Source organism: Biomphalaria glabrata, chromosome 5 (assembly GCF_947242115.1).
Source record: "Biomphalaria glabrata chromosome 5, xgBioGlab47.1, whole genome shotgun sequence".
NCBI lineage: Eukaryota > Metazoa > Mollusca > Gastropoda > Planorbidae > Biomphalaria > Biomphalaria glabrata.
Genome location: NC_074715.1, coordinates 14,194,551 through 14,218,355, shown reverse-complemented (window position 1 = coordinate 14,218,355; position 23,805 = coordinate 14,194,551). Strand labels below are relative to the sequence as shown.

At 33.2% G+C, this 23,805-nt stretch overlaps 3 protein-coding genes across 5 annotated transcripts; 2 read left to right on the top strand and 1 right to left on the bottom strand.

Annotated features, from left to right (window-relative positions):
* Window positions 1-77: 77 nt before the first annotated feature.
* On the top strand, window positions 78-7,378 carry LOC106071114 (ATP synthase subunit delta, mitochondrial-like). The gene is made up of 4 exons (XM_013231148.2): window positions 78-239; window positions 5,897-6,050; window positions 6,353-6,441; window positions 7,077-7,378. Exons 1-4 carry the CDS (start codon window positions 114-116, stop codon window positions 7,200-7,202), a joined length of 495 nt encoding a protein of 164 aa, XP_013086602.1. The 5' UTR covers window positions 78-113; the 3' UTR covers window positions 7,203-7,378.
* Window positions 7,379-8,619: 1,241 nt separating this feature from the next.
* LOC106071115 (diisopropyl-fluorophosphatase-like) lies at window positions 8,620-15,145 on the bottom strand. Its single transcript, XM_013231149.2, has 5 exons — window positions 14,765-15,145; window positions 13,805-13,945; window positions 13,175-13,306; window positions 12,075-12,291; window positions 8,620-11,046 (listed from the first exon to the last, which is right to left on the bottom strand). Exons 1-5 carry the CDS (start codon window positions 14,927-14,929, stop codon window positions 10,778-10,780), a joined length of 924 nt encoding a protein of 307 aa, XP_013086603.2. The 5' UTR covers window positions 14,930-15,145; the 3' UTR covers window positions 8,620-10,777.
* Window positions 14,123-23,613, top strand: LOC129926381 (uncharacterized). 3 transcript variants are annotated; one of them, XM_056029936.1, is made up of 4 exons: window positions 14,123-14,255; window positions 19,200-19,321; window positions 20,674-20,709; window positions 22,609-23,613. In XM_056029936.1, exons 2-4 carry the CDS (start codon window positions 19,291-19,293, stop codon window positions 22,848-22,850), a joined length of 309 nt encoding a protein of 102 aa, XP_055885911.1. In that variant the 5' UTR covers window positions 14,123-14,255; window positions 19,200-19,290; the 3' UTR covers window positions 22,851-23,613. The 3 variants fall into 3 exon arrangements, with proteins under 3 accessions (XP_055885911.1, XP_055885909.1, XP_055885910.1); XM_056029934.1 differs by lacking the exon at window positions 14,123-14,255 and adding an exon at window positions 17,269-17,355; XM_056029935.1 differs by lacking the exon at window positions 14,123-14,255 and adding an exon at window positions 17,307-17,455.
* The last annotated feature ends 192 nt before the right edge of the window (window positions 23,614-23,805 follow it).

The following is a 23,805-nucleotide window of genomic DNA, read 5'->3' as shown; positions in this document are numbered from 1 at the left end:
CTGATCTTGCTAAAAATGCGAAACTTTGAAAACTAGAAATCTTTAGCATGAAAAAATAGAGAAGAGTTTTCATGAATTGCTTCCCTTGTTACCCTTGAACCTGTCCGCACAAGATGGCTTCTATCGTAGGTAGACAACTAAGGCTGACACCAAATCTTATTAAATCATGCTCGCGGCTTGTGACTGTCGGTCAGAGAAGTTACGCTGACATGGCTTTTACATTCGCATCTCCATATGATGTAAGTGTTTTTATTAGGTTAGGCCCTGCTTTCTTTCTAGATAGCCATACCATAATAATACTAGTGAACTAGTGTCTAGTCCCTGACTTGACTAGTCTAGTCAGATAAGTCACTTTACACTTACAGTGAGATTACAGAATACAGTCATTGATTATGATTGTTTGGTCAAGATTTTAACACTCGTCTTTAACTTTGACAACTTTAAGTTTAACTAGTTAAAGGTAATAGTTTAGATGCCCAGATACCTTTACTCATTTACTGACCACCATGTTGTTTTTAATGTTTCTTCTTTTTTCAATAACTTTTTTAAAAGAGATTTCTGTTCTTATGCTGTCAACTTATGCATTTTTAAGTGTATTTACTGAAATGAAGGTCTAAAAAAATGTTATTAATAAATTGATGAAGTTGTTTCTTCATTTTTTCAATAACTTTTTTTAAGAGAGTTTTTTGTTCTTATGCTATAATTTTAAATGAATTTTAATATTAGATCTAATAGCTGCTAGAAAGAAAGACAAAACAGCAACAGAAAAATGTTGGCAAGTAATTCAAGGGAGATAGTCTAGTATTAAGCCTTAAAACCAAAATGGCGTATTTCCAATGACAATATATGGTAATAAAAAATAAAACTTAGAAATTTATATTTTAAAAACTATTTATCTCCGAGGAAATCAAATTACATATTTGTAATCTGCATTTTTGTCTGCATATTCTTAAAATATAAGAGAAACCTGATTTAGCGTTTCTAGTCTCGTAAACTAATACTTTTTTACTTTAAAGGGTAACTCCGATGGTTTTGACAATTTTTGATATAATATGTGTTTTGATTTATAGATAATGAATATATTATTCTTTTTTTTTATTTGCAAGAATAACTTAGTAATTGATGTTTTTGTGACATAATTTTTCTGCGCATCCAAAACAGTCAGATTTTCACTGAATTTCTGTGTGACGTCACGACGGTGCACTCAAATCCTATTGATACTCATTGATAGGGAGGCGAAAAAGAAATTATCTTTGATAAAAAAAATTTTTCGTTATTACATCATTAAAATACTTTAAAAGAAATTTCTAATGGTGTATAAATTATGACTGTATGTTTGACCGTAAGAAAATTATGATTTTTGTGTGCTTTTTCGACCTAACATTGGTTGACATGGAAAAAGTGATGAGAGAGCTTGACGCTGGCTCAGCCGGCGAGACACACCCCCAAGGTCAAAAGTTAAAAAGTTGGAATTGAGTTTCGTAGATGATAGATCTACTTATTAAATAAGAAATTTAATAGTAGATCTAGTATTCGTAGTAAATTTCTAGCTCACAAATCTGATTTCATTTATATTTATGAACTTCAGTTGTTTAAAATGTCTCAGTAGTATCATTAATTGAATTCTTTGGCCTGGAAATCCAATGTATTGTTGGTACTGCACCTGGTATTAACTTCAATTTTTTTTTTAAATCCCATTTCCACAGCAATGAAGTTGCTGAAACAGCTTCTCTCAAAATGGTTTGAGCATAAACAGGAATTAGCTAATGCCTTTGTAAAATATTTGCTCTTCAGGCGGTACCTCGGTACCCGTTCTGTATTTTGATTGGCTGTTGAAGTCACGTGATATGCAAATGAGATAGTATATAAGTAGGTCAAGGTAAGTGTAAGGAGAAAATGGATCGATATTTTAGAAAACGTAAGGCTAGCAGACCCCGTTATGGCGGAATTAAAAGAAGGAGAATATTTAGAAGGCGACCACAAAGATGGCGGCGTAATAGAAGAGGTTTTAAAAGAAGTAGGCCCCTTGGTAATAAAAGAATGTATAGAAGAGGTTGTAGGGCCCTCCTCATTGGACAAGAACAAGGAAAACCCATATCGTTACTTGGTGATACTATGTGTATTAATATTAATGGTAACAGATTTGATACTGCATCTGATCCGAACCTTGCAAGTCAATTAACTGGTTATAGTTATACTTATGATCAAATTAAATTTATTAGAGTATACTGTGAATTTTGGTTAACTGATAGTTCATCTGAAACTACTAATGAGAAAATTGTAGAGGTGTATAAGGCTTATGATCCTGATGCTGAAGGACGTAATATTTCATTTAATAAATTACATATGCTACCTACGTGTAAACATTTTGTTATGAGAGTTGGAAATATTTATAGATTCTCTCTAAGACCTAATTGGGGTATTAAAATGGCGGATGGAAGTGTACAATATGCACGTTCTGGTTGGCATGATATTAACAATATGCTTGCTATTAAGGATAGTGCTAATGCAGTTCATATTGCATGGAAGGGACAGAATGATCTTGGTGGATTGGCATTTAGATACAAATATGATCTTGCCTTTAGAGGAAGAAGACAAGGTTCTGCATGTGTGGTTCCTCCTGGTGGTTAGCAATGTGGGAGTAAATGCGCAGCCAATTGTGACAACCAATAAGAAAACGTACAGAAACAATTATGTAAAAGAAACAAACAATGTATTAAATTTCAATAAACTTTATTGAAAAAATTGAACTAGTTCATCAAGTTCTTTGCATGCTTCTTCCAATATGTCTATGTATTCAGTGTCATGTTGTGTAATATAGTGTATGTCCCATCTATCTTGTGACATTTTGGTTTCATCAGGTCCCTCATTTGAAAATACAATAACATGAGGTGAATTAAAAATTCTCATACCACTTTCATACTTAGAATTAAAATAAATACCATTCTTAATACTTTCAATAATTTCATAATTAATATGATCCTGTTGGGATCTAGTAAAATCAAAAATAACAATAGATTCACCATTGTAAGCAAACTTAATGTCAGCACTTTTAGCATTCTCAAATCTAATAGCATTGTATTTAGACACTAAATATTTAGAAATAAAAGTCTTTCCAACATTTCCTTTTTCTTCATAAAACCAATGAATCTTCCTTGGGTCTGGTTCTTTCTTACATAAGTCTATAAGTTCACTCTGATAACGTTTGAGTCGAAGTACGGCATACGTCTCACCCAGAGCTTTAAGACGTTGAGTTCTCTGGATAGATGACTGCATTGAGTGGATAGCTCGTGAATAGTTGCAGTACGCTCCCCAACACTGTGGGTTGGATTCACAGATGGAGTCAAGCGATTGGCCCTCAGCGAGAGCCTTAGAGCAGTCAAGTGCGGCATTATAGAGCTCAGTTCTTCCACCATTGTGATCAGTTCCCATATGAGGTTTGCCGAAAACAAACGCATCTTTATCTGATTTCGAGCAGTAAGCCTGATTTTCAAGATCAGTGCCTTTAGCCTTCTCATAGTGTGCACGAGGGCTAAATATTTGACGAAGTGTCGAGAGCCTATTCCTAAACCTAAGGTGAAGGAATCCTTGGAGATGAGGCGTGCCATTAGTGCCAATCTCCCTGCCGAATATGATAAAAACACACTGCTTTTCGAGAAAGTCTTTGTTAGAGAAATGTTTGAGTTCATCTTCAGTGTAATTATTTAAAGTAAAACACCAGCGTTTACAAGCACTATCTCTCTTAGGTGGCATTTGAATTTATGAGAATTGTTTCCCTTTATATACATCTTATTTTAATTTCAACAATTCAAGAGTATATAATGCTACTATAAATAGGTTGGTACTGATGACGTAACTGGCTGCTGGTTGTAGTATAAAAAATGATATAATGTTTACTATTACAACTTTTTACGCAGAATTTAAATATGTCAATAACTAAAATTTGAAAAACTATCGGAGTTTCCCTTTAAGTTTAAGAGTTTAAGTCTAGTTAGTCTACAGTACAGACTGTCACAATAACACTGTCATACTTGGTATGTGACAATATTTTAAAATATAGGCATTTTATACTTATAGTATAGCTAATTAATTTAAATAATATTTTTAAAACCATGGAACAAGTAAAAAAAAAAATTATACCATTGACATTGATTAGAGAGTTATCTGCCCCTGAGGCCTGAGTGTGTCATCTAAATCTAGCCTTGAAAGAATATTTTTATAAGTTGAACATAAAAAAAAATTATTAATTTTTAGATGAACTTACAGATAAATGCATGATCTAGTCATTTCTTGTCTTTTATTTTAAACATTTTTTTTTAAACATCACCCCTTTTAAGAATCTTTGAAATAATTCCAGCTAATCGAGAATCATCTCTATATAGATCTACTATTAACTTCCATTTTAATGATAAATTTAATGTTGAGAGAGATGATATTTAAAAAAATTAACAGAAAAATGAGTCAACAGATTTTCGTAAAGTAAAAAGCAATTTTAGAGTAATTCCAGTATAGGCTTACATCACTAAGACTCAACAAACAAGCAGGGTCAATTTTCAATTCAATTCCACACCAAAAAGCTGGTTTGCAATGTTTTGTCACATACCTACTGAACTGTTTTGAGTTTGTAAACTTTGTTTTCTTTCCTCCTCTCTCCCCCTTCCCCTCTTAGTGTTTAGATCTCTAGAATAGAATCTTATTATACATACATCTCTACTGCTAATCTAGTGACTAGATCTAGTATACAATTGTATACCAGATCTAGATTTAGATTAGTGATTAGATCAAAATCAAGTTAGATTGAAATAAAATGAAAGAGGATAAATTTAAATCTAGATCTAGCTAGATTTATTTACACTTGTAGACGTCTAGATTAGTAGTGGTTAGACCTGGATCTAGGAGTGGTACCCCGCAGAAAAAAAAATATTTGTAAAATATGAATAGAACTTATATTTTTTAAAATTTCAATGTTATCATTATTTTTTAGCAAGCTATGCATTTTAAACATTGGTGAAAAGGGGGAATGATATAAAATTTAAAGTACTCTCGTTGTCTGCAAATATGGCATACTTTCAGATTTATTAATATTGAAAAAAAGAGAGATGAAAAAAATGCTGCCCAGGAATTAAATTACAAATAATCCGGTACTTTTATACACATCATATATATGGGTTTGTGCTATTTTGTCAGGTCACCTCTGGGAATAGCAGGGGGGGGGGGGTTGTGTGAAAATAAGTGTTGCTTTGTATTCCTACGCATATATCTCTACAAGTGTCTAATAGTAAAATCTAGATCTAGTGAGATTTTTAGAGTTGTAGTCATCTAGATTAGATTAGACTAGGAGTAGCAAAGGGGAGGGAGAATAAAACAGTGTTGCTTTGTATTGCCATGCAAAGTTCTAAGACTTGGAAACGATAGGCTAGGAAATACAATACTTTAGATTTTTAGTCACATTAACTGTCATGTTAAAGAGAACTTTGTCTATTGAACTCAACTAGGCTAGTTTTTATTTATAAGTATGTCTCAACAAATTTATATCTAACTAAAGTTCTTGAATCTCAGCAGCACACATATGTTTGATAATGTAATTCACATTTTATTTAGCATCATAAAATTGAATAACATGAATGTCGTAATCAAAACTTTAAGTTATATAAGTAATGGTGCAAGGCTGTGCTGATCAATCATAATTCTTACATTTCTGTCCAGCATCTCATAAATGGACAATATTTAACAGTATCATATTCAATATTACATTGTTTTACACAAAATTGATGTCTAGAGAGTCATATAAAAAATATTTGAATAGTCTAGAATGGAAATAACCCTACTTCTAAAAAAAATGTGTTTCCTACTTTATAATTGCTTGAATGTTGTTGTTGTTTTTTATTGTCACCAGGTCTATTACAAAGATGCCAAAGTGAGACAAATTGATGTGCCTACTTTCAGTGGAAACTTTGGTATTCTTCCTAACCATGTACCAACCTTAGCTGTCCTAAAGCCTGGAGTAGTGAATGTTTTTGAAGAAGATGGATCAACTAAAAAATATTTTGGTAATTTGTTAAAATATCAATATAATATTCTTTCAATTTCCATAAGTATGCTAAAAGTAAGTAGATGTCAATACAACAAATTTGCTGTTGTGCTAATTAGGTTTTTTTTTTTTTTTTTTTAATACATAATCTGTTAAATATGCCACGATATTATATTATAAATGAAGTACAAAAAATAGACTATATATCATAAATATACTAAGAGGGAATCACATGCTATTCTAGTTAATAATTTGTGTAACTCTGACGAAGGCTTGTACTTTGCCCCATTTCTATTACCATTTTTTATCTTTAAATTTCAGTGAGCAGTGGGTCTGTTACAATTAATGATGACTCGTCAGTTCAGATCTTAGCAGAAGAAGCTCATCCCCTTGACAGAATTGATGCATCTGTAAGTTGCACTTACAAAATCCTAACATTATGAATATTTAAAAAATCTTCTTAAAACTCAGCAGAATCTACCATTGCAAAGTCATTTATTTTCACCCTTAATATTTGCTAGAATAATCTCTCCTCAAATGTATTGTATAAATTTAAATGGCTAATATGCCAAAATGGTCAATCCCTGGTTCGGATATTCAATTTGTTAATTAGAAAAATGAAATGTAATTTTCAAGATCCAAAATAAGCCTATGAAAGATTTGATCATGAAACAACCCAAAATGTTTATGTGTAGGGTGGTTTTAAAAGTTATTTACTAGCTGACTTTAGCTGATTCAGTGTATGGGAATCAATTGGCGCTTTAAAAAAACAACACATTTTTCTTAAACCATTTATTTTTATTTTTTAAATATACAGATTACATTTTAAATATACACTTAGGTACCTATAATTATACTTGAGAAAAAGAGTCCTTGTAATCACAACAAATTTCCATAAGGATCAATAAAGCAGTCTTAGTCTTATAATTGATACTCTTAATAGACCTAATTATATGCAACTCATTAAACATTTCTCTAAGTTTATATATATATTCTTGTAACTGAATTTAAAAAATAATGAATACAATTTTATAATGTTCATCAGGCTGTGCGTGAGGGTTTGACCAAGGCCCAACAGGAAGTTGCATCTGCATCTAGTGAATCAGCCAAAGCACAGGCACAGATTGCTGTGGAATGTTATGAAGCTTTACAGAAAGCAGTAGAACATTAACCTGTTGTTGATTGATATTGTCTAGTTTCTTTTGATATGGATGTTTGTTGGTTCATATTCTTATTTTAAAGTAGATCATTCTAAAGAGACTGTTTAAGAATATGATCAGCTGACTTAGGTTCTTGTACTGAATTCTGGAAGTTTAGCTATTTAATAAAGGATTATATAAAATCTCATTAGCTCTTATGTTGGTGTGTTCTAGTAGTATAAGGTTGTTGTTTAGTATGAAAGTGCCCTGAGATGATAATATTATTTTAATTGAGTGATGAACTTTTCATAAGGTCATAAAATTATTTGAAACAAAATGTGTTTGGTTTGAAAGTATCTACTGTAATGTCAATGAATAATCTTATTGAGAAAACCTGATGTGGTCATCACATTTCTAGACAATGTTTACTTCAACTGAGTAGCAATCATCACTGATTTATCATGCTGGTATCATAAAATAACTTTTAAAAAAAAGACTAATATTACTTATCTAATTTGACAATAAAAACAAAAGACAACATACTTTTAACCATTACTAGAATATGCTACTAATTTGTGGGACCAGCCAACCCAACAAAATTTAGTTAAATATAAATATAAAAAACTAAGAAGTAATAGCTCTGGCACATCTCTTAGTCAACAAGACTATGGATAGAAATGAGAAAGCCAAATCTATTCAAGTAAATCTCCAATACAATTAGGGAGCAAGAGCATCAAAGTCTCTGCCAAGGTGTAGCATTGAGTACTGCAAGCTACTGGCTCAGGGTTGACTCCTGAAGCCTTTCCCTTGTTTGGGTATAACTACAGGGCAGCAGAGGTTTGAATTCAGATTTTTCCTTCTCCATGGGGGGTATATATATATATCTTGATTGAACAAAAGTATTAACTGAATGTCATCTTGATAATTTAATTGCAATGAAAAAGCAAATGGCTTCAGTTACATTTCTTTTGTTGTAGTGTAATTATAGCTCACTCTCTGTTCCCTGCCACTTTAAATCACTCCCATTTCAAGTGTGTTTCATCGTTGAGTTTTTTTCCCTTATTAAAACAAAAAGAAGTAATTAATTCAAAGTCAATTATACCCAGGTTCAGATTACTCTAATAAAAACATTTTCTCTGCACTGTAGACATTTTTCACCTCCTCATAATAAGCCATTGGTCACCTGTGTTAATCAATACTTCTAAGATGCTGCTATTAATCAATGTCTAACTTTACAATGTGTGTATGCATCAAGTGACTTTGCCAGATTGGGTTGGCTTGTCCTCTCTCATACACTCAAACCTAGCACCCAAATGACCAAGGATGAAATGACAAGTCACCAATATTACAACAACAAAGTTATTAACAATAATAATTTATACAACTTTGTGTGTACTATCTTTCGGTCAAAGAGCTGAAGAATCTATAGCAAATAAAACCAAACTCATGGAAGATTGAAATATTTTATTGCAATAATAAAAAAATCTGGAATGTATTCACCAATACTTTTCACATTAATGAACAAACATAACTACAATTACTTATCACAACAATTGTTGTACAGTTCATTTTTTTCATGAACTTATGATTCTTTTTTTTTTTTTTGTGATGTCTACAAATGCTTAAGTCAATTTAAGTAAAACTTGACATGATAGCAAGATTTGTATCAGTTCTATGAGGTGAGATGCTGGTTTATGCAATAGAAATAAATCTTTCACTTGGTATTGGCTAGTAAATTCTTCCTAAAAGTATATCAGGACAATATTGTAGGCAATTTCTTTCAAAATTTGATAAAAACCATCACAAAACACTGCCAGAATTTTGAAGACAAAACTAATTAAAAGCCTTGCAATAATTTGTTATTATCTAAAAAATGTTTATGTATTATTATTATTATAAACAACTTAATGTAAACAGTTTTCAAATAAATAAAAATAAGCTTAAAACATACCCAAAAAAACAACAACCTGTATCTATAATGTAAATTTGGTTATGATTTTTTATAAAAATGAAAGTTTAAAATTGATTATAGAAATTAATTAATGGAAAAAAATATTATTAAAAAAAAAAAACAAAGAAAAATCTGTCTTCAAATCACAGACAAAAAAATGCAAAATAGGCATTACTAAATTAATAATAAATTTGAATATTTAAAAATTTCTCTTTAACAATGAAGATTGCACAAGCAGAGGGTCTTCCATGTACTTTAAATCCAATTTAAGGCTAACAATCTTACAAAAGTCATGGGCATTGTTGAACAGTGTATTGAGTGAAGAGCAACAATATAAAAGTATATTAATAACCCTCTACTGCCTTCTGGCATTCTTTCACTACTCCAATAAATATGACAGTAGTGAAAAAGTGAGTTCATTTTATTAAGACTAAGTTGCTTAGTCATTACAATCTTTTAGGGGTATCAAATATGTTTTATAGTATAATAAAAATTGTAATATTTGTTAAAGTGCTCCTTGTTATGGAGTACCCTTTCAAGGCAATGTGGTCTATAGGGCAGATGATGTAAAGGTCATCTGTTTCTGTGGCATAATGACAAACTGCTTTTACTTTTCTTCCCATTTAATGTCAGGTGCCCATTAGAGCTGGGTGGACTCAGAGGCGCTCTAAAGATCCCAAAATTAAAAATCCAAGTCTTCACCAGGATTCAAACCCGCGACCCTCTGGTTCAGAAGCCAAGCATTTCCTTCTTTATTATAACATGGCAGTTATTTTAAATTAAAAAATTATATTCAAACGCATAAAAATTACCTTTTCATTATTAATATTTAAAAAGCAATTTTTGATTTTAAATTTGATATTATAGTACACTAAAATTGTACTAGAAATGCAAAAACAATATCTGATATTTCTGAAGGAAAAGAGTTCTTGAAGCTAAAATATAACATTTGGGATTTTTTTATCCTAACAGATAAAGCCTATTTAAAAAGGGCAAAAACGTGTCAGAGAAGAAACATCAAGGTTGTGATGGTTGAACACTAATTAAATTCTTAAGAAAGACAAAGTACAGGGAGAAATGGGAGAAAAAAACAAGATTCAATTTAATAAATAACCAATTAATTAGTTAGCTATTGGTAATTAATTATTTTGTTTGGTATCAAACAAGGGAGAAATTGTACTTGAATGATGTACTGGTATAAGTTGAATTAGTCCCCTTAATACTTTGCTTTAAAGTTTGAAACTAACAATAGATAACTATGAAACCTTCTATATTAATAAGCACTTGAATTGCACAGTGGTAATTCTCATTTTCATTTTCTTTAGGAGGCTTCAGAAGGCTAAAGCACTCAAGTTCAAATCCATTCACTCACATACACCCTTCTTTCTCCTCCCCCCCCCCCCTCCAGATAAGTGATAGTTCATAGTATATTGAGAAAGCTCAGCCTAAAAGAATGACATTGCGCTACACAAACATAATTGGTCAAAATATTTATAATCACACAGATTTATTATTTTTAATCTATATCTATTACAAATTTAATTACAAGATTGATCCAAATTAATTGATACAACTACGCTTAATATAAGCATTTTTTTAGTATTTTAAATATTTTCTTGGACTGTAGATCGAAATAGAGTCTCTTATTAATCAAGTTCAATGCTTATCGCAATACTGAGCCATTCCTTTGTGCTCCCATTCAAAACTCCACAGGCCATGGTTAGTGTGCTCAGTGACATAGACCTCATAAGAGTTATTCTTAAAGTGGAGATTGCTTGGCTTATCAAATGGGCACTTGATTCTTTGGACAGGCTCTCCTCCTGTAGGGGGAAAGACCTCAATGTAGCCACTGCCCCAGTGGGCAACTAGCAAGTGTCCAGTTTCATCAAAGTCCATCCCATCAGGACCTGACTCACAGTCACAATCTGCAATCAACAGAAAGAAATTCTACTTCTAAGAACTACTGAGAAATTCACAAAATTATTAAATCTGATAAGTGATATCTAAAATTTTATCATTCTCAAATATAAAAATAAATAATTTTAACGCAAGGATAAACAAAATATAGATATAAAAAAAGCTCATAACATACACATCTCTAAAACCTTTTATATAAGGAGGGTTAATTATAATAAAGTGAATGATTGTTGTATTCTTTTTTAGAAACATCTGCCTTTCTACAAGTCTACAAACTTTTATTTAGTTTCTAGCTCATTAAGGAATGAAGATTACTATGTTCTATCCCAAACCCCCTAGCAGGGCAACAGGGTATGATAAAGTAGTTTTCCTTTAAGGCCTTGCAATCCATGAGGCAGATGATGTTAAGGTCATATGTTTCTATGGCCAATGCTTAACAAGCAGGGTGTCATGTGGCCAGTGGCGTAGCTAGGGTGGGGGAGGAGGGGGGAGAATTTGAAAATCCCCTCAGCCCCCTCAAATGAGTGTTTTTTAACATAAAATATTACGCAAAATGCAGTGGTCCCCAAATAGGTCAAGCCCCCCCCCCAGACCCCCAAATGATGGAAAATTCCTAGCTACACCCCTGCATGTGGCAAGCAAAATGACCAACCACCTTAACTTTCCCAACCTAAATTCAGATACCCATTAGAGTTTGGTGGAATCAGAGGTGCCCTAAAAAACCTGAAATTCAAATTGCAGTCTTCACCAAGATTCAAACCCAGGATCCCAGGTTTAGGAGCAAAGCATTTAACTATTCAGCCACAATGCTCCCCTCGCAGGGGATGATGGAAGACATTGATATCTTCTAGCAAACAAATACTTATTTACGTTAACCAACTTCAAAATGGCAGTGGATGAGAGCTGGGTTAAAACATTGGAACATTTTAACAGACATCCCACTTTGGTAGTTAAATGTGTTCATGGTGGCTTTAGAGTTTGATCAGTATAATATTATATAGGAAAACATGCAATTTGAAATAAAATACCAACAAACCTGGTAGTTTACCCCAAACAGTTTTATTTCTGACAGATCCAGGACCAAGAATGTCATAAGACCACAAAAGTCTTGTTGGGGTTTCAGCTACTATTAGTTTCACAGGTTTATCCTCCTTGTCATGAATGACAGCTATTCCATTTGGGAACCTAATACCAGTATCAAGGTGAACTACTTTTCTGTCCTTTGTGAGGCAGTATATAGATCCAAATGGTTCCTGAGATGGGAAAAAAAAGAAATTGTATAAGTTATTAGATGAAATATTTAACATACTTTTAAGGAACTTTATTTTGAATTGAACCTTACTAAATTGCAGTTTGTATACCCTACAAATGATAAATGGCTTTAAAACATGGAAAGAGTTTACATCATTTTTTAATGTCACATTTCCAAATAAGAGCTGGTGGATGACTTAACCTTGACCCATGTTTACATGCGAAAAAAAATGTAATGCACAAAACACAAATCCTTCAAATGAATTTACCAAAACTTAAATTAAATAAATCCAACAAGAATAATTATATATATGAATGACAATATTTAATTCAGATGAAATAGATTGTTAAGCAAAAAGTTATGAAGACTTGTGGTGGAATATGTTCGATTGACAGGAGCACAGCATGGTATCAACGTGAAATAGGTCTAACATAAAAAATCAATACAAACAACAGAATGAAATGAAAAATCTGAATTAGAAAAAAGCCTTAGCCAAAAAATATCACAACAATCATCGCTATTCTCTTACGCTAATTTCATTATTAACAAAGCTATTCTGATCAACTTTGGTATTTTAAAATTAATCAAAATATAAATTTAGATAATCATGGAAGGAATATCTTTAAACATTTGAGGCAAAAGCTATTTTGAAAAAAAATCAAGGTCATATTCACTTCTAATCACCCAAGTAAAAATGAATCCATTTTTGAACAATTTTATCATTCAAAATATATATATTTCTTTTTATTGGTACAAATTTTTTTCCCAACTCTTTATATCATTATTGCTTAACATATTTACATACTAAATCAATGGTAAGGTTTTAACAATTTGAAAAGTAAACTATTTTCGATAATGTTCGTAATGCAATAGTTTTACTTAACCTCAAATGAACGTCTATAAGGACTTGGCGCTATCTCTCCAGCTGGTGCAGTGACCCAGAGGTTTCCATAATAATCCATGGCACAATCATTGCAACCTTGCATATTATGTCCTTCAGAATCTTGAGCAGATAACTAATTAAACAAATAATTTTTTTTGTAATTTTTCAATATGACATTAATTACTATGAGATTCTTTTTCTACATTCAAAAGTTAAATCTCGTGGAGACCATTTTTACATAAACAGTAAAACTTCATATAACTCCCCAGCAGAGGATGATTTTTAAACAGCTGGTCATTAGACTGTTTTGAAAGACACAAATTATTATATGAGCAAAAAAGTTCCAATTACATAATAAAAATAAATAACCTGTATAATCAAAATCTAAACTGGGATTGAATAAGAAAATAAAGGTTATATCTTATTTTAAAAATGTTATTGTTTTGTTTGTTTTACATGTTTTTGGGTGTTCCTTCAGAGTTAAAGATCATTACATCCTAGCCCTACCACAGTTTGAACCCAGAACCATCGAGACTATTGAATACAGTCCACAGCACTTAGCACACAATAAGGCAGCCATCCATTATTAAGGAAAAATGAAGATATTTCTACAGCCAAGCAAATAGCCTACCTGTTCAAAGTCACCATTGGGTTGAACCAATAAAATTCCTAATCTCATGTCTGCAACATAAATGTTGCCATGTTTATCTGTTTGACAACCTGCAGGAATTCCACCATCGCCATTGATTACAGGCTCACAGAGAACTTCTGTCTGACAAAAAAAAAGATTTTAAAAAAATTAGTGGCTAACTTCTTGGCTTAAACTTTGTTTGTTTTATATGATTTGGGTATACCTTTATACCTTCTGATTATTACATCCTAGCCCAAACCTTCAACAGGAAGGTGGGGGATGGTGGTGGGAGGGGTTCACCACCCAGAAGACAGTCCATGAGCTCAGCCATCCTAGATATCTCTAAGTAAAATATAAGTTTTAGGTTCCAAAAGCATCCATCAGGATGTCAGGCAATGAGCGTGAGATCATTTTGTTTTATCACCTTCAAACCACATTACAAGGCAGAAATGTAAGTTTTGTTTTAAATTTTAAGCCCAAGTGATTGTATTCCCCTAACTGGAATATTCTTTGATGAATGTTAAATATTCTAATAAATGTTATTTCCTAATTTGTATAAGATTATAGTAAGTTGGGAGATTTAAGTTGCTACCCATGTTTCAAAATGTTTTTAAGACATGGTAGGTCTATAGAGATTTTAATACACACACAAACTTATCCTAATAAGGGTAAAAGAAACAACATATAAACTATAAAAACACTAGAATTAATATCTCTTTATCATAGCAAAGAACATTTTGAGTTTTTGGCAGTAGGCACAATTTAGGCCATGTCGTTCCCATAATCATAACAAAGAAGAGAAAGCATACAGTGTTAGATCTAGATCTAGGTAGATTTAATTTAATAACTTAATTTATCTAGATCTATTTTTTAAAGATTTAATTTATCTCAGCTCATACACTAACACATACATTCAAACACTCTAGTCTAGACAGTCTAGATAACTGTGATTTTACATACCGTCCCTGATAAAATATCTACTTTCAATATTTGTCCAGCAGGGTTTTTTTCTTTTTCTACTTCAGGTGCAACCATGTAAAAATTTCCTTTTGAATCAAATACTGGCCCTTCAGCACCTAAGATATTATCTGTTATTTTTCTAAATAATGGGAAAAAACTTGCCATTTTAAACTATTTGAAGGCAATAATAAGACTCAGATCTACTTTAATTGCCGGTACCTTATATGGACTTATGTCTAGATCTATAAATAAATGTATATATATACCACAAACTTCTAGGTAAGATATCTAAATCTAGATCTAGATCTCCATAACTAATAGTTAGTTTTTTTCTAGAGGGCACCGCCCCTTTGTCTCCGTTATCTATTGTCAAGAGCAAAAACAGACAAACTTGCAAGGAAGAATACTCTAAAATATTTAGATGGTCATATCCTGTTATTATCCCCCATGCTTTTTTTTTTCATTTATTTTTTAATAGACTAAAAATATGTTGTATTTTCATTGCATCGATAAATCCATATTTCAATAAATAGGCTAATAATAATCTAATTATTATCAATGTTATCAATATTAAAATATTGTAATAAAAAGACGTTGTTTCTAAGTAGAGACAAAATCTAATCTAGGGTCTTTAACGCGTACTTACCTAATCAACTAGCCCGTCATCCATAGTGGGGTATGGGTCGCCAACAACAGATCTCTACAGTCTCATGTCCTGATGGCAGTTTTAGTTGTTCTATACAGCAAAATGATCTTAACAAAACTAGAATTTACAGGCCTGGAGGCGTTTTAAAGCCCACCGTTCCAATTGAACGTAGGCTTAATATATACATACTAGAACTCACGCGAAAAAAAAAGATTTGTTGAAATGCAGTTTTATTGTGTTTGTTAGTATAGGGACGCACCATATAATTGACGGACTTTGAACGCGACATTTATAGTGACGTCACGAATTAGCGGGTTTTAGTTTATTTATGTTATTATTAGTCAGTTGGTGTTAAGGATTCAAGGCGACACCATATCTTTCTTATCTTATAAAATACAGACGTTACTTCAAAACAAAAGAAGATGATTACGTCCTATGCGTCATGCATGATATGCATCTAGCCATGCATGTGAACCAATGACTTAAATTCTGCCAAGTCACTGGTTTTCCTCGCTGGCTCGGGCAACCCATTCCATGCTCTAATAGTACTAGGGAAGAAGGAGCATTTGTACAAATTTGTCCTAGCATATGGAACGAGGAATGTACCTTTATCTTTGTGTCTGAGTAGGCCTATTTTATTAGGTTTTGTTTTTGTATTTAAAGATTATGGTTCAGTGTTTTATGTACAATTGCTACTTAATTTACGTCTTCTACTATCCTTGTGGCTTTCTAAATTTAGTAACGGACAAAGACTCGACTGTGGCCTTTATGCATTAAACTCTATTTAAGTATCCAATGGTCTAACGTTCTTGATTTAGTCCTTACATTTTGTTACTGTGTAGGTCTTGTTCATAAGTAGTTTAAACACATCTAATACACCCTTACAAGAAACTCAAACATCTTCTGAGTAATCTGTCGAAGTCAGACAGCCGTCATACAGGCTACAAGATCAAGACTTATCACAACTGAAAGTGCAAATTTTTTAAAAAATGGGGGGGGGGGGGGGGATGGGGGTTTCTGGCCAAAATATTATCTGAGCGTTACGATTTGCATTATGTAATTTAAAAAAAAGGCCATAAAAAATATCAGAGCCTATCAAAGGTTTATCAACAAAAGAATAGTCATCGAGTTTGGGAAGGTGTGGGAGAACTAAGACTTAAATTTACTGGCAGGTCCAATACAAAGTAATAGATACTAGTATTCGGTGGCCAATGGAATGCATGGGGGAGCGTTATTCGTGGGCCTTTTATTATTATTATTATTATTATTATTATTATTATTATAAATAAGTGAAAAAAAAAAGAAGGAATCGTCCATGGCAAAATAAAAAAAAAAAAGATCGCAACAGACGCGTATCAGGTGAGTAAGGCAGATGCTTAGGCTAGTAAGGCCCAAACGTGAACAGGTTTCTGTCATATTTGAAATATAAATACGTTGTTTTAACACTTGCACTGTAAGCTATACACATTTTAGCATCTCAACTGAGTTTTGCTGGGTTGAGGGAATTGATTGCCCTTGATTGATGGGCACAACATGACTTAAAATTGTTTGACATGTTTCCGATGTCCCTTCTGAATTGAAGATTATCACATCCCAGCGCAATGCGGCAAACCTCCCGAAGAGCATCGGAGGGTGGCGGCGAGCAGACTTCGAACCCGAGACTATCACTAAAACAGTCCAGAGCGCATACAGAACGCAAAAGTGATAATAATAGAGCCAAAAGTAGTATAGTATCTATATATTTTCATGTCCATGAAATAGATTTAAGAGAAGATATAAGCTGAGAACAGTGACAAGGTTTTACTTCTTTGTAGATGTGTATATAGGTCTGTGGTGTGCACTTTTAAATATAAGTGCATATTACGATGACGCAAAACAGTAAATATTCTAAATGTTCAAAAAAATATAAAATACAAAATGGTTACACAGTGGTAAAGTCTTGACGGTAATAATAATAAGCTAGATCTATCTATACAAAGGAATACGATATATAGTGCACAAAAAATATATAATGAATTATTGAAACGTTATACGTAAAGTGATAAGTAAGAAGATCTATCTGCAGCCTGTAGCTGGGGATATTCACATTAATTACATTACTTTATTAGATCTACATCTTCTAGAATTAGCCCTTCTCATCTCATATTCTTATCTCAATGGACCTCATTCACCAATCGTAAATAAACACATTTAGCCACTTCATAATATTGATAAAACAATTAAAAACACGTATCACGTGACAGCCTTTATGGATTACTTAATTTGTATAGAAGATATATAGAATCACGTGGGTAAATTTTGTTTGTTTACGATTGGTGAATGAGGTCCGTTCTGCCTGGGGTTCCGTCTGGGGCAGAGGCCACCAACCAGCTTGAATAACACAGCTTAATGTTATCCCGTTTTCGTCTAAAAGTCTAACGAAGGAAACATGTTCTGGTGATGTTATGTCTGTTTGAAGTGTTTCTAATTTTGTTCAAATTGCATTGTAAAATATGATAATAATTGGTAAATGTCATAAACCGGAGGCGCGGTGGCTGAGCGGTAAATAAGCGCTTGGCTTATGGGTCCCGTGTTCGAATCCTGGTGAAGACTGGGATTTTTTATTTTATTTCGGGATCATTGGGCGCCTGTGAGTAAACCCTGCTCTAACCTGTCATTAGTTGGGAAAAGTAAAGGCGGTTGGTCGTTGTGCTAGCACATGACACCCTCGTTAACCGTAGGCCACAGAAACAGATGACATTTTCAATTCAACAACAACTTGACTTAAATATCTTGATAATATTCAACTTTCTACTAATACCCTACAACTTTAACTGCTATAACTTATACTGAAGCAACTTAATGATAGGCCTACTACTTTAACTTCAACCAGTGGACCCGCAACTATTTAAGAATGCAAGGACCCCAATTAACTTGCTTTCCCCCAATTTATACTTTTCTAAACCGTATTTTCTAGAATCATAAGAACTTCTAAATATTTTATTAACTATGACCTTCTAGAAACTGACATATGCGTTGTTTTTTTCTGACCTCTTTTCCTGATTGGATGATTATAATTAACACGTGTTTCTTCTTCAGCTTCCTTGACCTGACCCCAGTGTCTGGAAAGAGGTAGAATTAGGTCATAGTATCGATTCGAGACAGTTTGGACCAGTTGAAAAGGGGGAGATAGAACGGGGTATCTGGGTGATCGCTTTTTAACTGTATTTAAAAAAAAAAAAGGGGGGGGATGACCTTTTCAAACCAACGCGATAAGCACTCTGCTAACGATGAGTTTATAAATATGGAAGATTGTGTATTTATCTATTGTTTGTGTTCACTACTCCTCAGACGGCAGCCTAATATAAAAGGGGACTAATTCAGCTTATACCACCGCTTCAGTACTATTTCTTTCCTCAAACAAAGCTACTAATTACCAATAGTTAATTAACTAAATGGTTAATTTTTAAATTGATTCTTGTATTGTCAGGTGAAAGAAATAATTGTGCAAAATTTCAGCTTGATCTGAGATTGGGTGTCGGAGAAATGGCATGTACAAACTTTTGGTCAGACAAACAGACAAGAAAGACGGACACACAGAATGAGCTTTATAAAAACACTGCCTCGTCTATTCTATAAGCCTGAGCACTATATACTTTTAAAAGTTTGTTTTTTTAATTCATACAATTTTTAAAACGTGAGTTGTTTTTTTTTCGGTCTTATATACTAGCATATGTAAGTGTGTATTGTTTGGAAAAAAAAAATTTGTATAAAAGCCTACAAAAAAAAAATATGACATTATACATCCAGGAAACATCTATGACATTAAACACACCGGAAACATCTATGACATTAAACACACAGGAAACATCTATGACGTTGTCACAAATCGTCAACTTGTATGATGTGGATAAAAATGGGCTGCTGTGGAGGTAGGACTTTTTCTTTATCATTACTAGGCCTATTATTATTATTATTATTATTGTTATTATGTTCAACGCTGTTACAAAAATCTAGATTATGAAAACAACTGATTGAAATCCATTCATATTAAAGTTACCCTTTTAAATCCCTCCCTTAAAAAAGTAAAGTAAAGTTACGTTCCTCTTTCAGACTTTCCAATATGCATAAAAGTCATCTGTTTCTGGCCCACAGTTTACAAGGGTGTTATGTGGCCAGTACAACGAGCAACCGTCTTTAATTTTCCCCAACTAATGCCAGGTACCCATTAGAGCTGGGTGGAGTCAGGGGCACCCTTAGGATCCCGAAACTAAAACTCCTAGTCTACACAAGGATTTGAACCCGTCACCCCGGTTTGGAAGCTAAGCGTTTTACCACTCATCCCCTCAACTCCTTAATTTTTTTTTATTAATTTTTAATGTTTATGTCATGTAGGCCTATGTCAAATACTAAAAAAAGGTTTTGAAAATTCAATTTCATGATATTTTGCAGCTTGCAAAGCTAATAACAATTTACACAAAGTTGTTTTATTCTTGAACTCCAGCAGCTAAAACCCTTTCAGATACTTCACCAAAATAAAGGCATTCGTTCGTTCTTAGGCCTGGAATGAGTGATTGGCCCTTTACAAGTCATTAAATAGATGATCATATTAATAATATCCTTTAGACCAGGCTCAAGCGTCATCATATTTTCAACAATCAGTTCATTGAATAGATAGGAATATTAACAATCTACTAATAATAGTAATAACATCATTATCTCCGTTCACTGCGTATCATACCATCAACCGGCTAAACAATACAATCATGTCAGCTACACTTTCGTCCCGAACACCTCTGCTTTGTATGTACAAGAAAGGTTTTGTGATTGTTGAAAGTTTGTAGTTCCCAGTTTATTATATTCGTGATGAAAATATTGAAACCTGCCTTTTTACCTACCTGTGGGATGGGGGATGGAGGGGGGGGGGGAGTCTTCTGAGTTTCAAACTCTCTTTGTACTCTTTGTACTTGTTTTGTTTTTATACTGTCATATTTTTACGTTACGAGATTTCTAAATTCCCTTCATCGTTTTGAACCGAACTACTGAAGCGTATCGAAGAACTGCCAGCCATCGCTATTAAAGAAACATTTTAAAAATTCCAAAATGTTATAACCCTATACAAGTTAATAACATAAACTACTACATACTATTACACTGTATGTACTATTGTGTATATCATAAAACATCATTCTACGTCTTTTCATGCCATTATCACAGACAAAGCAAGATCGATACTATCCACTATGTTTGTTTCATTTAATTCCCAATGTTTTTTTCTTATCAGCTCGAAACCTCAAGACTTCTAATGATTCCAGTGCAGGTAAATCAAAGTCTAGCATTGGTGTGGTCCTCGTGTTGTGAAATAGCTCAACTATTTGCAGGATGTATTGTTTTGAGAGCCTTTATTTTAACGATGATCCACGAGAGTGAGGCGATGCCTATTATTTTCGACTGTCCCAGACTTGATCTCTGTCTCCACAGCTCTGGGAAAACCAGAAATTCTCGACCTGTATTGTGACATGTATGCACCACGGAAAACAGTCGGGTTTCCGTCCAGGGCTTTTGCAAGAAATGATTTAAACCTCTCAAGCCCTCACTCAAATGGAGTTTCAATAATGATGATGTTTTTAATGATGATCGGAAGTCAGGCGCTAACTTCAGTGTTACAGTGGAATATCATAGTGAATACGTCTTTATAATTTCGGAAGGTTAATGCGATGTATGCTGGGGAATGTTATATGAGTGGAGAAATAACAGAGTTTCTCTTTCCAAAATATAACAATTTCATTCTTAAAGTAAATAATCATAAAAAGCACACACTGTTAAGATAAAATAGAACTTAATTTCAATAATAGATTCACAAAAGTAGACTGAACTTGAAGCTTGAAACTGATTGACTGATCTGGTTTACTGCCTTCCACGTATTTATATACTCTCTAAAATAAGCTTCTCCAATATACAGGAAAACAAGCAAATTATTTAAAAATTACTTTTAAAAAAAAGTTTATAAGTGAAAGAAATGCCATTTACAGCCATAGTTGTCATTACTGAGCGTTTGTTTTTTTTTACCTTTTTTCAAAATCAAACAAAATAAATCAATTATTACTAATGATTTAATTGGTTACTTTTTGATTGACTCGTGTTTTGTTACGGACAATGAGCAATTCTGCAAAGTTTCAACGTGATCCGAGAATGGGAAGTGGGAGAAATAACGTGTACACAATGTGTACCAGACAGTCAGACGTCGTGAGTTGATGCTTTGTTAAAACAGAATCCTCTATTTGAAAGATCCCTGCTTATTTTTAAATAACTTGGCTATTTTCTGTTAGAAAATTACTGTTTGTTTCGTGAAATGTAAACACGTTGTTTACTTTTTTATACAAATAAAACAACCTTGAACTTGAGACATATGTGACATTCATTTGCAGAAGATTTCTCAAGATGGTATTAAATCGGGAGCTAACTTCAGTTGCAGTAACTTACATAAGATTTCTCATTACTATCAATGATACCTTTCTATCTGTAATAGGAAATAGATAACATAAGGAACATATTGGAAATTATTCAAATTAAAAATATTTTTAATGACGACCGGCCTCATGCTGTGGACTTATCCACCACACCAACCTTTCTGACGTGAATCCAGTCTGTGCGACATGGCATTTATGAAAGCGTTTGCACCGTTTCTTAACAAAAGTAAATTTGTATGTAACTTAGGCTTGAAACGAATGCGCTAAATGACGTCAAGCAAACTGATACCTACATCGTTCTTATATTACGTAACGGCTAAGGGAAAGTGGGGTATACACATTTGATACGATTTGTTACAAGGGGGAGGGGTCTGAAAACTTTTTACGTAACAAAACAAAAAGATATTAAAATGAAACAACAGCTACACTGGTCCCTTGACTTTCACAGGTCCGACTTTCGCGGAAGAGCTATACACACCACGGTTTGTTTGTTTTTTAAATGAATGGGAAAATAGTCCGCGGTTTGTTTTTTATAACACCACCGATTTTCCCTCGGACGCCCGATGTATATGCAGTAATGTAATAATATGTACAGTAAAAAACACTTTCTGCGTCATCGAAGAGCCAAAAGAATTCGATACTTTTCCGTCATTTTATCGATACCAGTATTTAGCTCATTACATCCATGATACTTTGATTCCACATCGCTGGCTTTGACTCATGTTGATTTCTATTTCTGCCAACCTTAGATCCGAACCCAGTCGTGAACGATGCCCTGTACATCAAGTCAGCAGGTCAAGTCAAAATCGAGTCCCGGCCCAACAGCACCGTGGACGACGTGCGAAGTGAGAACGAGAGCGTCACTTCCTTCCAGCTCAAGTACTACGACTGCTACACAGATCGTCAGTTCTTGAAGCACTACAGGAGGCGCTCCAATCAGTCGTCCAAGCTCAGATTTATGTTTGATGACGTCTTTGGCACTGAGTTGTAACACCGTGTGTAGCCTCCCTTGTGGCGTAGGCGGGAAATGTTCTCATGTTCTCCTTGTTTAAATTATTCTTTCCTAAGATGAACTGTAGGTTATAAGAGATACAACTCAAACTACTATAACTTATGAAAACAAAATTAACGCCCAGCTACTTAAATTTTATGGTCTCAACGACTAAAATTTTATGGTCTCAGCTACTGAAATTTTTTGCTGTAGATAAGCATATACATACATAATACTGTCAGTTTTGTTGAACTATAGCTATTGCTTTAAGAACATAAAAACAAAGAGAGTATACAATTGAAGGGGCAGAGTTGTTGAAAACTGTGGAATGTTTCACCAAAAAATAAAATATGGATAGTTCTTGTCATCAAAGATAAGGATAATATATATGCCAGTGTTTGATCAGTAGCAATGACTAGGTGCTATTGAAACTATTTTGGAAAGAAAATGTAGACATGTTGACGCTTTACTAAATAGCATCTAAACGGAGATTAAAGGGCTAACTACAGTTTTAGACATCCCTTAAGGTTGACTTTATTCACCGCACTGCCGTTGTGTTCTAAGTTTTTTTTCTTTCAAATATAAAATTTAGAAATCATCAATGTTAAAGTAGATTTTTCTTTTAAAATGGTATTCTTATAAATATTTATTGTTTACATGTACACCTGTATTTTTAAACATCAATGTGTAGACATAGTGCAGTATTTCTTTTTGTACTGTCTAGTTTCGAAAGGCTCTTGGATAAATTCATTTGGTAATACTCTATATGAGTCGTAAATTTTTATGTCCACCTGATGATGAATGTAAAAGATTGGTTATATCAGACAAGACACAGATACCCACCTAGTCCAAGACTAATACATTAAAACTTAAGACACAGATACCCACCGAGTCCAAGACTAATACATCAAGTCACAAATACAGAATACAAACACCACCCGGGTACAAATACCAC

Excerpts from the sequence above, each read along its gene's own strand:
- LOC106071114 (XM_013231148.2), top strand. The coding sequence starts at position 114 with ATGGCTTCTATCGTAGGTAGACAACTAAGGCTGACACCAAATCTTATT. Across the intron at positions 240-5,896 it reads CATTCGCATCTCCATATGAT|GTCTATTACAAAGATGCCAA; the intron begins GTAAGTGTTTTT and ends TATTGTCACCAG. Across the intron at positions 6,442-7,076 it reads TTGACAGAATTGATGCATCT|GCTGTGCGTGAGGGTTTGAC; the intron begins GTAAGTTGCACT and ends AATGTTCATCAG.
- LOC129926381 (XM_056029936.1), top strand. The coding sequence starts at position 19,291 with ATGATGTGGATAAAAATGGGCTGCTGTGGAG. Across the intron at positions 19,322-20,673 it reads AAAAATGGGCTGCTGTGGAG|CTCGAAACCTCAAGACTTCT; the intron begins GTAGGACTTTTT and ends TTTTCTTATCAG. Across the intron at positions 20,710-22,608 it reads TTCTAATGATTCCAGTGCAG|ATCCGAACCCAGTCGTGAAC; the intron begins GTAAATCAAAGT and ends TGCCAACCTTAG.
- LOC106071115 (XM_013231149.2), bottom strand. The coding sequence starts at position 14,929 with ATGGCAAGTTTTTTCCCATTATTTAGAAAAATAACAGATAATATCTTA. Across the intron at positions 12,292-13,174 it reads CTTATAGACGTTCATTTGAG|GAACCATTTGGATCTATATA; the intron begins GTTAAGTAAAAC and ends TTCCCATCTCAG. Across the intron at positions 11,047-12,074 it reads TGTTTGGGGTAAACTACCAG|ATTGTGACTGTGAGTCAGGT; the intron begins GTTTGTTGGTAT and ends TGTTGATTGCAG.